Consider the following 16,686-nt stretch of genomic DNA (forward strand, 5'->3'; position numbering starts at 1 on the left):
ACGAAGACCTGACTGCAAGTCTTGGTCTTCTGGCATTTGAGCCATGACTCGGTCAATTATAAACTGAAGAAAAATCAAGATGAGAGTAATGCGTGGGCGAACGAGCAGCACGTGAGGTCGTGTGTTACTTCCTATGCTCTTGGTATTTTCAAAAGAAGCAGAAAATAATTTTCGATAAATATCGTCTAAACCCGAGTCAATCCTATGACGGTAAAATTACCCAAAAAGTCTCAAATTTATTGCAATTGTGTCAATTCAGTCATAAATATTCTTTTTTTTCCAATTCAGTCATAAACATTTTGCAATTTTTCCAATCGGGCCGGTACCGGTAGACTGACGTGGAATTATTAATTTATATTTTCCGAAATTTTCTTTTTCTTTTTCCTTTTTTTCTTCTTTCTTTTCTTTTTTATTTTCCACAGTGGCCGGCAAGGATTGGATTGGCATAATTACAAAAAATTTAGGATTGAATTGATATAATTACAATAAATTTAGGACATTTTTGGTAATTTTCCCTTCATGTGAATATGAAGTGCACAAAAGGAATAGCAGGAAACAAAGAATAGTTACTACCAATGAAATACTGGTGCATAGCCATTAAGATGATGTCAGTTGGTAGTACGGAGAGCTCACGCTATAAATACAAGGCGTGCATGCATATCTTCCTCACATTTCTCTCTTCCACAATCTCCACTGCTCCATGACAATGGAAAGATCAATTACAGCTTTCTCGTTTGCACTGGTTGCTTCTTTAGCTTCAGGAATAGTCCTTGTGGTTCAAGCCCAACAAAATCCAGGTCTCCTTCTCTCTCTCTCTCTCTCTCGCCCGCGTTGAGAAAAGTTTTTGAGTTTGCATGAGATGCTAAAAGAAAGCTTTTGAGTTTCCATGAGTTTGCATGAGATGCTAAAAGATTTTGAGTTTGCATGCTTTGCTTGGACTATAAGGAGAGAAAATGGAGGGAGGAATTTGAGTGAAAATCTCAGAACAAATCAGACTTTTTATAAGATGGGAGAGGAGGAGAAATCCAAATTGTGGGCATCCTAGACCCCAATTTTCATCTCCCCTTTCTCCCCAACCCAGCATGATATTTTCCCCGTCTTGTGGTTAAGATTCGTACAATGTTATTGTCTTACCTATGACGTCAAGAAATTTTGGCCTTATATTGTCTGTACCCCTCCATTAATCATGACCTCCTAGTGAAACAAATGGTCTCTTCTTTATATTCAGACTCATTTGATCTAGGCGTCAAATCATCGGTGCGTTAGAAACAATAACTATTGAACTGTGCGAATAATCAAGTTTCACCAAACTTGTTCCAATGGTTCAATAAGATAAACCGTTGTTCCATTTCATTGAGTTCTTTTTTTCTCTAAACTTACAAGGTTTTATCAGCATCGATTGTGGAGCAACTACTGAATACACCGACCGTGACTACGATTTAACATACACAACGGATGAAGGGTTCATAGACTCTGGAAAGAATGGACTTGTATCCACAGAGTTCAGAGATATACCTTATCCACTGTATGTGAAGAATTTAAGGAGTTTTCCTAATGGAACGAGGAACTGTTACACTTTAAGACCAAACCAAGGCAAGAACAACACCTACTTGATTAGGGCAACGTTTTGGTATGGAAACTATGATGAAAAGAGTCAGGCTCCTTCATTCGACCTATACATTGATGTTAATTATTGGACCACAGTGGACTACTCAAATATTAGTTATGAAGAAATCATGTACGTGTCCCCGGTAGATTATATACAAGTGTGTCTTGTGAATACTGGCCATGGGTGGCCCTTCATTTCGGCATTGGAACTAAGACCTCTTGATGATGATGGCATCTATCGATTACGATCTGGATTCTTGGAACTTGATGTACGATACGACATTGGGGAAAGCTTGGACTCTGTCATCAGGTGATCAGTTAATTTTTTATATACAAATGTATAGAGATCATAGCAGAGAGAAATTCAGTTTTCTTTTTATCGAATTTAGCCATTTTGCTAACTATTGAAGACGCAAGTATCTAATTTAACTGAAAAAAATAAGGCTAACCGAATTGGTAACGAGTTAAATGTGAGAAAGATCCAAAGGGGCTACTAGGTTAGGAGAAATAACAAGTACACAAGACAAAATTGAGCATAGACAAAAAAAGGGCCAGGAAAAATCAACAGATTACAAAAGAAAAAACAGTTCAAATAATTATATAAAATGATATTAGATGTCAAAGATTACAACAAAAATCGTTGGATGATAAAAAAAAGTATGAAAATAGAAACAGAAAAGCCATTAGGTCCAATAAAAAAAAAAGTTATTTGGAAATTTTGAAATTGTAATCAGAATCAAAATTAGAATTTCATATATGTATAAAAAACAATTAAGTTACTCCAACATAACAAGCGAACTCGTTGTCTTATTTAGGAAAAAAAATCAACGCCATTGCAAAAATATTAGAATATGTCGTAATTATTTTTTGCCTTAATATGCAAATAAATATTCACTAATATTTATGATATACTATCATAAAGGTTTGAAATGAAAATATTGCAATTATTTGCTAAAAAACATTAGTGTTATAGTAAATTATTGATGTCTAATAAATATAAGGTCATGTGGTGATTTTGAGTTCCATGTAGTTTTTTAATAAAATTCACCATCAGATGATGTGGTTGAGGAACAATCATTAAGGCGACATTGATAATTACATTTCAATTCAAAATTTTAGTAGTATAAAAAATTGAAGATTTTGTAATATGAGGAAATTCACTTATTATTGGTAGACTGTCATGTCCAACAAATGTAATCATATTCCCTACCTACGTACTACGAGACATAAATGATTTTTTTATCTATATATATTTTTATTATATTAAACAAAGAGGAGCTCCTACTTTTGAGGGAATAAATTTTTTTTTTCTTCTCCAAGAATATTTAAGTAGAAAATCTTTCAATTAATAATTTTATTTCACCTCTCGCGTATCTCGAATATAAAAAAAATCGTTTCTATCTTACATAGAATTTTATAAAAAATACAATTATTGAAATATTTTTCTCTCACACACACGTCGGTGTTCAATTCAATCAAATTGTGTTAATAATTTCTCTATATTAATAATTAATAGTTCAAATATTTCGTAACAAGATGATTATGCGAAATCTAACAAATGTCAATTCTTCACATACACAAAATGCGTGTACATTTTTGCTTTTAAATATATAATAACATTGTCTTTCTTAAGGATTAGCTTTAAGGTTGACACATTGGATTCTCATTTGTAAGGGATTGATCATTCTGGTTGGAAGGAGTATTTTCTTATACTCTACACTCATCATTTTGCTACTTATTTATTGCTCTTGTCCCTCTCCTTCCTCTCTTCTTTATTTCTTTATTTTAATTTCACCTCTTTTGTATCAAAGAAGTTTCGTGCCTTGATAATGACATAATACTTTATATTAGTATACAAGTACGTTTACTAAACAAAAATACATAAATTAAGTGTACCAGAGACATAGTAAGAACGAAATATAATAAGTCAAAACATCAAGTTGACTATTTCATATATTAGTTTATCAAAATGATTAATCCTATGTTATCATTAGAATACAACAACCCGTGCAAAGCATGCCTAGTATATTGTAGAACTCAATGTCTACTCAGGAAGAGGGGACTTTACATATACATATGCAAAAAATAAAAGTGCTCTGAGGACATTTTTTGAGGGCTATTAGTTATAGTTTGAAAATATGAATATTTCTATTTAAAGTATTCTAATTTCTTGAGATATGTTGTATTTCAATATTCAAAACATATATCAGTTTGCATTTTTTATAATGTTAGTGAACTTAACTGGTGTCACTATGACACCTGTTGACAATATGTATTTCTGAGGTTTGGTGCTGATACTCATTTTACATAAAATACATGATTAATACACATTGCTATTTGAAGTCCTTACATTCCATCCAAGAAATATTTCAGTAGTGGGAGAAATGGATCCCAACGTCCGAACCCTTTTCGCCGCAAAAAAGAAGAAAAAAAAATTCCATTTGAGAAATGCTTCAAAACCAATATAATTTTTGTTTAATTACGTAAATTGAACCGTACGAAACCGATGTATTTGTATGTACAGACATGTTACAAGTCTGTGGCCACTAACTTCTCTCGACAAATATAATCAACTGCACATCATATTGCTATTTTCAAGTTTTGCATTGATCACCAGTAAGATATTCTGATTTTCGAAACCAACCAAAGCATCGGCTCCACGCTTGTAATGTGTTGAATATGGTAAATTCAATATTTGTGTTGCATATCCATATGAATTGGCATTTGCTAGTCCCTCAGTCAATTGCTTCATTATTTGCTCTTATACTGTTTGTGAAAATGCCTCACTCAGCTACCCTGACGATGTTTACGATCGAATCTGGACAACTAAAAACAATGATCAATGGTTCGTTCTGAACACCACATCTGCCATTGACAATGGTGCGTATAAGTACAAGGTTCCCTGGCAAGTTCTCCAGACTGCTCAAAGATCAATGGATGCTAGTTCTCCCTTGAATTTTCAGCGGGAACCTTCCATTAGCGCACAGAAATGGATTGTGTACTTTCATTTCACGGAGATTGAGATACTGTCGAGTGGCCTGCAGAGAGAGTTCACAATTTCTGTTAATGACCATCAATTCAAAGAGACGGTGAGCCTTGAATACTTAAAGCCAGTGGCTGTAGTTTCCACTCCAGTCAACGGATCGCTCATCACCTTCTCAATTGAATCGACAAATGAATCTGGAAATCCACCGATCCTCAATGCCGTGGAGTTCTATGCCGTTCATGATCTTCCAACTGTACCCACAGCACAAGATGATGGTAAGCTTTTATTCTTCTACATGTTTTTATTGTCTACATACACTTTGTACAGTTGTGCTACAATTGACATCAGTAATAATTAGATAGATGTTCCATTGTCAATAGGTAAGATTTAGGGAATCCTATACTAAATATACTAGTCTCCACTGTGGGTCTTTAGGTCATTCGTGAACTCCGATTTTGTTGGGATCAACAGGTGTGGCTAAGTATTACTCTGCTATCTGCTTAATTCCCTGCTTTGGCTACTTTTTGTTTGGTAATTGCTGGAATGTCTCTTCAAACTGAAGCCCTGAAATGTTACTAGTCTTTTGAAAGCTGAAAGTCTGTATAATTCATTCGTGAGTTCAACCACATTTCGCATCTCTATCCTTCTCTGTAAATGATAGATCATTTTTGTGATTTAAATCACAGTGAAAGCTATCAATGATACCAAAGCTACATATCACATTAAGAGAGAAAGCTGGCAAGGTGATCCGTGCGTACCGATCAACCACAGATGGGATGGTCTAAATTGTAGCTATGGAAATCCTCCAAAGATCATATCGCTGTGAGTCCCCTAACACCGTTTATCAGATACTGATTTTCTAGGTGAAACTTAAAATGAAATTTTATTCATCGTGAAAATTGGAAGTTTTATGTATCCACGAGAAAGAACATTTAAGATCAATGCAACCTCCCAAAATGAATTCCCACATAGGATGGTGACTTTTTCGGGTGTGTGAAATTAAGTATCAGTGTATGAACTCTCTCCAATATCATGTGAGATTCCCCAGTAGCCTACTTTTCCAATTTTTGACATTAAGGTTCCAAGTTGCGTTGTGTATGAGCAAGTATTAGGTCCTCGGAAAATAATTTTTAGGTACTCTAGGTCCAAAAATAACCATAAATTGTAGAACAAGGAGATAGTGACACCCATGCAAGGATTGAATTATGAATGGTCTTCCAATACCTAAAACATTCACACCAGGAGGACCTAAATTATCTTCAATCTGAAGAATTGATTGCACAAACTTTTCTATATTGTACCAAAAGTGCGGCCGTTATGAAGATGGCGATGACAGGATCCTCTATTTTGATCTACGATGGTCAGGACATTGAGCTCTAGCAATTTGACGGGCGACATAGTCTCATCACTTTCACATCTATCAAGATTGGAATACTTGTAAGTATCACCATGGTTGATCTAGTTGTTTCTGCACATCACTCATGATTAAGCACCCCCTGGGAGTCAACTCATGATCGAATGACTAAGGTTGTGCTTTAGGAGACATAGGCTATTGAAATATTGCCCTAATGTGGGCAAACATCCTGCTTTTGGCTATGGAGCTGGTTAACGTGATCTTGGGTATTCTAAACTTGCTCTTTTCCAGAGATTTGTCCAACAATCAACTTACAGGAGCCATACCAAAAACTCTGGCAGAGTTACAAAATCTTAGATTTCTGTAAGTTAATGTCTAAGTGAAGCAGCAAAGGATTTAAAATGAACAAATCTCTAATTATGCCTAAATTTGCAGAAATTTAAGTGGAAACAACTTGATTGGATCAGTTCCTGACGCTCTTAAGAAAAGGGTTGTGGACTATACTTTAAGCATGAGGTGCTCTCTCTCTCTCTCTCTTTCGTGTTATGCAACTTTTACAGGCTAGCGATCAGCATTTGGCATATCAAACTGAACATATTTTGAGAGGAATATAAGTTCAGCTCCTTCATTCTTTGTGGCAGTTTGACAGGAAACCCCAATCTTTGCCTCGCTGATCCTTGCCCGCAGAAGAAGAAACAAAATACCATCCTCTTTCCAGTTGTTGCATCAGTTTCAGGCTTCTTTGTAGTTCTCTTTGGTGCTTTGGCTACGATTTGGTTAATTAAACGGAAACGGACAGCAGGTAAGTTTCTTACTTGTCCTGTTCAGCCAATCTACACTACATTTGACAACAATCTTAACTTTGGTTTTCCATTGGTACAGTTCTAACTGCAACAGTGTCTTTTCTAGGATAATTTAGTTGAGAAAATAAAACTGAGCAACTTGCTATCTCTAAAAACCGCTCTACAACACCCCCCCCCTCGAGAGTATCATTTTACAATCTCATCAACCTCAGGAATAAAGGAAAGTTGGCATTAATCCAAATTCCCCAATGCTAGTAATCTGAGTTATATAGTTGTCACAAGAAATGGAGAGTAAAGAGAGACAGGGATTTTCCGTACCAAAAAAAAAAGAGAGACAGGGATCAATCATACAGCATGGTCGCATCAGCATCACAAAGAGTATGTGCATTATTCGGCTTAACTTAATAAAATTTCTGATTTTTCTTTTCAAAACTAACCGTGCTATGCACGGGAAGGACTTATAACAACTTAATAGTACAACTCTGTCCTTAATAGTCTGAGGCTCCCTAGAAGAAAGTTTGATTGTGCGATCGCAAACTTATCTTTGTGTGTGTATTGAGCAAAGAACAATTATCCATTTGATAGCATATTGAAGGCAGGTGACAGAGAATCCCTGCCCATATCTTTCTATTATTGTCCTCTTCTCCATTAATATAGCTCTTGAAACGGGATCAGAAAGACCCTTCCTATGTCTTTTAATTGTTGCGGATGCAATTACCATGGGAGCTATTTCCCTTGAAAGTCTACTATCTGAAGGGGTAGTCACAATACTCATTAGGAACCTTTTCGGCACAGAATCTAGTGAAAGGACGCTGAGATTAAAGAATCGACCTTTCAAGTATGGAGAGATTTCAAGAATCACTGGGAACTTTGGACAAGTGATTGGTGAAGGTGGATTTGGAAAGGTTTATCTTGGAACACTAGTTAATGGCACCATGGTTGCTGTGAAGATTCTCTCTGAATCATCGAAGCAAGGGTACAAGGAATTTCAAGCCGAGGTTAGATGGGATGATGCAATCACTCTTCCTTTTAAAATCAACTTATGCTGATACTTATGCAGACTTTTGTTCAGGAACTTCCTCTTAGACTATTGTCCGTATGCATTATAATAATGCACACTCATGACACTGCAGGCGCAACTCTTAATGATTGTTCACCACGGAAACTTGGTTTCTCTGTTTGGATATTGCTGTGATTCCAAGCACATGGCTTTAATATATGAATACATGGCTAATGGAAATTTAAGGCAACATTTATCAGGTGCGTATTTATGTTCTTTTCTATTATTTCTTCACTTAAAAAATCCTGTTAAACTCCATTTCTTGCTCATAGATAAAGTTAAGATGCATCCGACAGAGGACCATCCAAAGGTCTTGACGTGGAGTAAGAGACTACAAATAGCTTTGGATGCAGCACAAGGTACATGAATGGGATATTCACAGTTGTAGGTTCTTTCCCGACATTGTTTTGCATTGTTGACATGGTTTTTGAGAGGAGTTACAGGTTTGGATTATTTGCATAATGGTTGCAAGCCATCCATCATCCACAGAGACTTGAAAACTACAAACATCTTGTTGAATGAAGACTTCCGAGCCAAAATAGCTGATTTTGGCTTGTCAAGAGCTTTTGCAACTGAAAACGAATCTTATGTGTCAACTTGTCCTGCTGGCACTCCCGGCTACCTCGACCCCGAGTAATGGCTTAACTTCAATATTATCAATCTGGTTCAATTCTATTTGCATAGAAATACTGACATTGCCTATGCTTGATTTAAAGGATAAATTATTTGTTTATTTTTTCCTCCCAGGTTTCAATCTTCTGGAAACTTAAACAAGAAGAGTGATGTTTATAGTTTCGGAATCATACTCCTTGAGTTGATTACAGGCCGACCTCCAATAATGAGAAGCCGGGATGGCAGCACCAGGATTCACATACTTCAATGGTTGATTCCTATTGTTGAAAGTGGTGATATACAGAGGATTATGGATCCAGGGTTACAAGGAAAATTCGACATCAATTCAGCTTGGAAAGTAGTGGAGATTGCTATATCTTGTACACGATCAACGGCGATTCAAAGGCCAGACATAAATGATGTACTTGCAGAGTTGAAGGCCTCTTCGGTGAGCAAATCAAGTGGTTCCTTTGAAATGACCTCCTCGGAGCTCCAATTTTACAGTGCCCCTACGGCAAGGTAGCAGAACTTTTCCAATCCAGAAAGGCCGTCTTCTTTTTAGGCAAAAGATTAACTTTTGTCCGCAAATTTGTACTATTTTTTTTTGTTGCGTCATCCATTTCCCTGTTCTTATTGTGATTGAATGTTCGAAATGCTCTAGCACTGCTTCCTAAGAGCAGCGTGTCTACCAACTTGCTTTGTAACAATGATATCCTTGCGTCCTTTGTCGCTTCTTTCTCCATTCATAATGTCAGTTCATCGCATTCCTAATACTGTAAAATTAGGAATATTATGTTGATCCAGAGGTTGGGGTTATCCATAGATGGGGTAATTGGTGTTAACAGGCCCTTGCAGCACGTTCCTGAGGTTCAGCTGAGATTTCAGTTGGAATCAACACAATTGATTAAGTAGCAACAATTATGCAATGTTGAGGGGGTAGAATAAGAAAATTTATAACGAGGACTAATTATCTTTTTTCTTTCTGGTGGTCCTAATGTAGTACTTCTCACAAGCAACCTGGGATATACACACATGCATCGTTGACAAATTATGGACACAAGACTCGAGCTTGACTTATGATAATGCATACATCTGCGACATGTCTATATCCAGAGAAAAGGCAATCCCGATCTCTCTAATTCTCAGAATGCGGAATAGGCTTTGTCTCGGGGTTCCAATGCAACAACCAGTATCATTGACTAGACGAGAGCTACGTGGCCGGAGAAGATGTGCATCACCGATTCACCAGTATACCATGGCCTGATTCGTCAAAAAGGATCAGCCGACGTGCCACAGATTTGTCCCGTCTGTGGCGATCAATGGCGGGATTCAGAAAAAAATGAGGTCTCATCCTAGCAAGCAAAACCGAAAAAAGAGAACCTGTTAATGATCTTATACCAATAGGAGTTTGCGCATACCGTGACGTAAGTATGCGATGACCCTTCTGGGTTCGGGGACTTTTGATCAAGCAGCACCACCGGCAACAACAGAACCACGGTGTCGAAACACTTATGACGTAGAAAGTGTGTGCTGAACTCGAGTCCCTTTCGTCGTCATTACTCTAGTGACTTTGTCGGTCTGCCATGAGAATTGACGAAAGCTTTTCTGATCTAGTTAAAAGACAAGGGAAGAGTCAAGTCACTTTTAGTGACTATTGATTCATCACTTGTGACAGAATAATTGAGACCATAAGAAGAGAGAAGATAGGGAAATTAGTGTCTGAATAGCTGTCATTTATTTACGCAAATAGAACGTTCACTAAGTTGTCGACTTCAGCCTGTAGCGAATTAAAGAGAAACTAAATCAAAGCTGACATTACATTGATGGTTAGATAACCATCATCGCTCGGAGTAACTAAATACTGTAATAGAGATACGGTTTGATATAAACATCGAAAAGAAGAAGATATATTATCACTAGATGAAAGGAACACATTTGAAGGAAAATATCTTGGTTCGTCAATTAAAAGCAAATCTTAGCAATGATAATGTTGTTGTTGTCTCATAGTAGATGATGGACCAAAGAAACGGTCAACTCCATTTTCTCTATTTTGGAAAAGAAAACCATCTCCCACAACAAGAATCTCTTTTTGAATGGAAAAATCAATCAACGAAGACTCTTTTTCCAATTTACAAATGTGAAAGCAAAACTCACTTTTACAACAGCAAAGTCTTTGCTCTTTAATTTCTTTAATCTTAGTGCGATGTGCATTATTGAAGCAAAAATCATCTTTAATGTTCTCGAGTGTGGTGGTACGTCATGTAATTAGTACAATGCTTTTCTTGCTCAAGCCATCAATAAAATTACTGAATGAATCACTCTGGGATCATTTAGGAATAGTAAAACCAGCGTACGAACTTTCGAATGCACTCCAAAGCATGTCATTCCTTAAATTTCAAAGTAGTAGCCATTTCACCTAATTGATTATACTCAATTTCGCTCAAAGACCCGAGTTAATGGGAATCTTGGGTAAATGAGTGTATATCGACAGAGGATTTAATTTTTTATTCTAATAATGTGGGACTATTGCGTGTAGAAAGCTTGAGGAATCAATACTAACCGTTCTACAATCTTCAAATTTTGCATTAAGACACTATTTAAGTATCACCGCATCGCTTGTTATAGGGTTTATATGCTCTTTATATACAAATAGTCTCCTTTCATAAATAATTTTAATATTTTGGGTTGAATTTTCTAACATGGTATTGGAGTTAGGTTTTGCGCCAATTTATTTCACATGTGCAACCCCCGTTGGCCAAATTTGACATGTCAAATCATGTATGAATGTGAAAGGAGGTAATAAAGTATATATTCTTTATATACATGTGATCTCCCTCCTTGTGATAACACGAATCATATAATATATGAAGCTAGTGTATCCTTTGTCCACTGCTCGGTATATTGTATATCTTCCTCACACTTCTCTCTTCAAAAATCTCCACTGCTCGATGACAATGGCAAGATCCATTACGGTTTTCTCATTTGCGTTGCTTGCTTCTTTAGCTTCACAGGGTCAGTGGAGCCACCAGCCACTGGCTGAGGGCCATTGACCTTCGTTGGCCCCTGGGCGAGGCCCGTGACGCCCTCATTGCGGCCAACGAGGGCCTAGGAAAGGGTCGCGACCCTCGCTTGCAGCTGACAAGGGCTTTATGGCTCTCGCCGTAGGGTAGTGGCTGGCGGCCTCGCGATGAAAAAAAGCAAAAAAAATAAAAATAAAATAAATCAACAAAAAATTAATAAAAAATTGATAAAAAAAAACTATCTACATTAGCGCAGATTGCGCCACGTAGGAAGGCTGCTGCAGAATGGACCGCTACGCCATTGATTTCCAGGAAAAATTGGCTAAAATGATTACATTAGCAATTCGTTAAAATGTTTAAGACTAAATTGGTAAATTCTGAAAAGGTTTAGTACTTAATCGGTATTGTCAAAATTTTTAGGATTAAATGTTTAGATGAATTATAATAGGTTTAGGACTTTTTGAACAATTTTCCTACCTTTCCATAACACATTATTCACTGATAAAATGTGCTTTTTAATGTTTTTTAATAGATATCTCTTGTTATCATTTTCATTGAAAGCAACCTACGACTTCCCATTTCTCGGGTTAACCATCATGCATTAAATTTTCTTAGCAAAAGTCTCTTTGCCTTTTCTTTTGTGAATGATATTGACTTAGCCCAGATAACACGGCGATGCCTAATGGCAAGCGAACGTGGTCGGTCTGAATTCGTTGATACCGATGGTCCGTTCGGTGGTCCTAGCAGACGATATAGAGGTGACTACCAATGAAAAATACTAGGCTCGTGGCCATTAAGATGGTGTCAATTGTCAAATCATCGTATCGAGTGCTCATGATATCAACAAATTGCGTGCATGCATACCTTCCTCACACTTCTCTCTTGGAAAATCTCAAGCTGCTCGATGACAATGGGAAGATCACTTGCAGCTTTCTCGTTTGCTTTGCTTGCTTGTTTAGCTTCAGCACTCGTCCTTGTGGTTCAAGCCCAAAAAATGCCGGTATCTCTCTCTCTCTCTCTCTCTCTCTCTCTCTCTCTCTCTCTCTCTCTCTCTCTCTCTCTCTCTCTCTCTCTCTCTCTCTCAAAATCCAGCAATAGTCTATTAAGTTAGCATGCTTTGCTTGAAAAATAGAGAGAAAAGAGGAGAGGAAGGGGCGGAAGAAAATCTGAGTAAAAAAATTGAGAAAACATAAATTATTTGGAAGATGGAATAGGAGGGAAAATTTAATACTGTGGACATCCTCGACACCGATTTTCCTCTCCTCTTTCTCCCAAACACAGCATGATATCTCTCTGTCTTGTGGTTTAAGCTTCGGACCATATTATTGTCCCCTCTACGATGTCAGGAAATGTTGGCCATTTTATTGTCGATGTCCGTCCATTAGTTATGACCTCTAATCAAAGCCAAAATGGTCTCTTCTTTCTGTTCATTCCCATCCGACGTACGGTAGATACAATAGTACGGAATTGAACGATCGAGATTTGCCGAACTTGTTCCAACGATCCAATAGAAACACCATCATTCCATTTCATCGAGTTTTTCTTCTTTTCTCTGAACTTGCAAGGTTTTATCAACATCGATTATGGGGCACCTAATCAATACACCGAAGAGGAAATCAACATAACATACGGAACGGATGAAAGGTTCATAGACTTCGGAGAGAACATGCAGGTATCCTCGAAGGTCATATATACATATAATCAACAATATTCGAAGAATTTAAGGAGTTTTCCCAATGGAACGAGGAACTGTTACACCTTAAGACCAGACCGAGGCACGAACATCACCTATTTGATCATGGCGACATTTTGGTATGGGAACTATGATGGGAAGAATCAAACTCCTTTCGACCTACACATCGGCATTAATTATTGGGCCAAGGTGAACTCTCCGGCGTATTTCTGTGAAGAAATCATGTACGTGTCCCAGGAAGATGATATACAAGTGTGCCTTGTGAATACTGGCAAGGGAGTGCCCTTCATTTCGGCATTGGAACTAAGACCTCTTGATGATGGCATCTATCGATTGGGATCTGGATTCTTGCAATTCCAATGGCGGTTCGATATCGGACTGAGCTCGAAGACTGCTATCAAGCAAATAAAATGATTTTTTGAAATATGAGGATTATTATTGGTTTGTCATGTCAACAGAAGTAATTTATATCCCGTGTATACGTACTACCAGCCTACCAAGCAGGTATGCCTGATTTTAATATTTTCTTACTAAGTTACACACAAATAAAGTCATAATTTCATAATTTTACTCTTTTATTTTACGGTAATGGTTGTACAGGTATCATCAACAAAAGAAATTTCTTTCCTGTGTAGAATTTGCATAGCATGGGGTTTGCCATCTATTAATTTTTGTAATCTTTAGCTTCTTCCAATAAGTGAACATAAGAGAAGACATATAGTATAATTTAAATCTATACTATTATTTAAAATAAAGAGAACCTCATACTTTTAAGGGATCACAATTTTCTTTTTCTTCTCCAAAAATTTATAAATATTCTATAAATAGAAAATCCATAAATTAATAATTTCATCGTGTCTCTAGCATATGTCGAATTTAAAATTTATCAATTTTTCTATCTCAGAAACAATCATATAAAAAAATTCAAATGTTAAAATATTTTTCTCTTTCCATATCTATATGTTCAATTCCTTTAAATGGTGTCAATATTTCTTGATGTTGATAATTAATAATTCAAATATTTCATGATAAGATGATTTTGTAAAATTTTATAAATGTCAAATTTCATTTACAGGAAATACATATGCTTTTTTGCTAGTCAATATATGATAACAACATTTTCCCTAAGCATCGCCTTTAAGGTTGACACATAAATTGGCAAATCGTCAAAATGTTTAGGACTGAATTGGCACAATTGAAAAGTTTTTAACTAAATTAGCCAAATTAAAAGGTTTAGGACTGAATTGACACAAATGCAATAGGTTTAGGATATTTTTGGTAATTTTCCCTAAATTAGGTGTACTTGAGACATAGTAAACACAAATGAAATATGACGGGTCAAATTACCATTTGACTATTTCCTTATATAAGTTCCTCGAAATGATTAATGTTATGTTAACATTAGAATCTCATATTACTAATACGTTAGTGCAATAAGTTTTTTAAGCTTAAGTGTCTATATATGATTTTATAGTAAATATGTACAACAATCCGCGGAAAGCACGGATTATGTCTAGAATACAATGGAACTTGATGTCTACTTCTGAAGAGGCAGTCTACAAGTACATATGAAAATTTTAAAGAATGTCCAAGGGTTATTGATTATACATTGACTCTTTGAGAATATGACTATTTCTATTTAAACTATTCTACTTTCTTGAAGTATTTTGTTTTTCAATTTTCAAAACATGTCGGTATGCTTTTTTACTATTTTTAGCGGTCTTAGGCTCTTAGCAAGTGTCCACGGGATACATATTAACAATATATCTCTCTCTGAAGTTTGGTGATAATACTCATTTTACATAAAATCTATGATTAACATTTGAAGTTGATACATTCCATGTAGGAAACATTTCAATAGTTAATAAGTTAGGTGCCAACCCGTCCAATCTCTTTTTTTGCTTGGAAAAAAAAAACAGAAAACAAAACATAGCATCTAGGAAATGCTTCATAACCAATAAATTTTTTGTTCAATTACGTTAATTGAACAATACGAAAACTGATGTATTGTTTATGCAGACAACGTGTTATAAGTCCGTAGCAATTGACTTCTGTTAAATATAGTAGCTGGTAATGTGTTGAATATAGTAACTTCAATAATCCTGTCCTATATCCATATGAACTGACATTTGCTAGTGACTCAGTCAATTGTTTAATTGTTTGCTCTTAAACTGTTTGTCAAAATGCCTCACTCAGGTACCCTGACGATGTTTACGATCGGATCTGGTTTGCTCAAAACTATACTTTCTGGTTCATATTGAACACCACATCTGCAATTGATTTATCTGTCGACAATGATGTGTACAAGTACAATGTTCCCGGGGAAGTTCTTCGGACCGCTCAAAGATCTACAAATGCCAGTTCTCCCATGAAGTTACACTGGCCTTCGATCTCCACAAAGAAATGGATTGTGTACTTTTATTTCATGGAGATTGAGAGACTGATGAGCGGCCATCAGAGGGAGTTCACAATTTCCATGAATGATAATCAATTCACAAGGACAGTGAGCCTTGAGTACTTAGAGCCAGTGGTCGTAGTTTCCACTCCAGTTAGCGGGTGGAACATCACCTTCCCAATTGAATCGACGAATAAGTCTGGAAATCCACCAATCCTCAATGCCGTGGAGTTCTATACAATTGGCGATCTTCCAAATGTACCCACAGCACAAGATGATGGTATGCCTTTATTCTTCTGCATGTTTTACTGTCTAGATACACTTTGTACAGTTGTGCTACAATTGACATCAATATTAATTAGACAGATGTTTTTTTTTTTTGGTAAAGAAAAAAAATATTTTTGGTAAAGATTAGACAGATGTTCCATTCTCAATAAGTAGAATTTAGGTCATCCTATGCTAAATATTCTAGTCTCCACTGTGGGTCTTTATGTTATTCGCGAACTCCGATTTTATTGGGATCAACAGGCGTGGCTTGGTATTACTCTGCTATCTGCTAATTTCTCTGCTTTGGCTACTTTTTGCTTGGTAATTGCTAGAATGTCTCTTCAAGCTGAAGCCCTGAATTGATACAATTCTTTTGAAAGCTCAAACTATATATATTTCGTATGTGATCACAACCACATTTTGCATCTCTATCCTTCTTCTTAAATAATAGATCGTTTTTGTGATTTAAATTACAGTGCAAGCTATCAGTGACATCAAAGTAATGTATCACATTAAGAGAGAAAGCTGGCAAGGTGATCCATGTGTACCAAGCAACTACGCATGGGATGGTCTAACTTGTAGCTCTGAAAATCCTCTAAGGATTATATTGGTGTGAGTCCCCAGTCACTATTTCTTTGATAATATTGGTTTTCTAGGCGAAAACTCAAGAATAATTCTCATTCTCATGAAAACCGGAAGTTTTATGCATCAATGAGAAGGAAAAAAAGAACATTTAGGGTGAATGTAACCTTTCAGAGTGAATTTTCAGATGGACCGAAAACTTTGTCATGCTTTTGTCAAGTTCTTGGAGTCTGTTTGATTGTCGTTATGTTACACCCAAAGTCTCACATGAAGCGGGACAGAGCACATAAAGTGACTGAAAATTTG

The 16,686-nt window shown here is 36.4% G+C and overlaps 2 protein-coding genes across 3 annotated transcripts; both read left to right on the forward strand.

Moving 5' to 3' along the window:
- Positions 1–627: 627 nt before the first annotated feature.
- Positions 628–9,194, forward strand: LOC115691002 (senescence-induced receptor-like serine/threonine-protein kinase). 2 transcript variants are annotated; one of them, XM_030617528.2, is made up of 13 exons: positions 637–797; positions 1,384–1,918; positions 4,400–4,869; positions 5,281–5,416; positions 5,960–6,031; positions 6,240–6,311; positions 6,384–6,464; positions 6,590–6,750; positions 7,547–7,749; positions 7,885–8,011; positions 8,084–8,170; positions 8,255–8,444; positions 8,559–9,194. In XM_030617528.2, the coding sequence occupies exons 1-13, from the start codon at positions 701–703 to the stop codon at positions 8,944–8,946; spliced, it is 2,619 nt and encodes an 872-aa protein (XP_030473388.1). In that variant the 5' UTR covers positions 637–700; the 3' UTR covers positions 8,947–9,194. The 2 variants fall into 2 exon arrangements, with proteins under 2 accessions (XP_056165048.1, XP_030473388.1); XM_056309073.1 differs by lacking the exon at positions 1,384–1,918 and having other exon boundaries at positions 628–797.
- A 3,101-nt stretch (positions 9,195–12,295) lies between these two features.
- LOC130137537 (probable LRR receptor-like serine/threonine-protein kinase At4g29180) lies at positions 12,296–13,683 on the forward strand. The gene is made up of 2 exons (XM_056309074.1): positions 12,296–12,443; positions 12,981–13,683. The coding sequence occupies exons 1-2, from the start codon at positions 12,300–12,302 to the stop codon at positions 13,548–13,550; spliced, it is 714 nt and encodes a 237-aa protein (XP_056165049.1). The 5' UTR covers positions 12,296–12,299; the 3' UTR covers positions 13,551–13,683.
- Positions 13,684–16,686: the final 3,003 nt, after the last annotated feature.

This window comes from Syzygium oleosum, unplaced genomic scaffold, assembly GCF_021117445.2.
Source record: "Syzygium oleosum isolate NSW1041296 unplaced genomic scaffold, Sole_v2.1 Sole_v2.03, whole genome shotgun sequence".
Lineage (NCBI taxonomy): Eukaryota > Viridiplantae > Streptophyta > Magnoliopsida > Myrtales > Myrtaceae > Syzygium > Syzygium oleosum.

What these genes read in the sequence shown, in the direction of transcription:
- LOC115691002 (XM_030617528.2), top strand. Translation starts at nt 701, where the DNA reads ATGACAATGGAAAGATCAATTACAGCTTTCTCGTTTGCACTGGTTGCT. An exon ending in AGCTTGGACTCTGTCATCAG is followed by an intron (nt 1,919 to 4,399) that starts GTGATCAGTTAA and finishes TGCCTCACTCAG; the next exon opens with CTACCCTGACGATGTTTACG. An exon ending in ACAAGGAATTTCAAGCCGAG is followed by an intron (nt 7,750 to 7,884) that starts GTTAGATGGGAT and finishes ATGACACTGCAG; the next exon opens with GCGCAACTCTTAATGATTGT.
- LOC130137537 (XM_056309074.1), top strand. Translation starts at nt 12,300, where the DNA reads ATGCATACCTTCCTCACACTTCTCTCTTGGAAAATCTCAAGCTGCTCG. An exon ending in TTCAAGCCCAAAAAATGCCG is followed by an intron (nt 12,444 to 12,980) that starts GTATCTCTCTCT and finishes CATTTCATCGAG; the next exon opens with TTTTTCTTCTTTTCTCTGAA.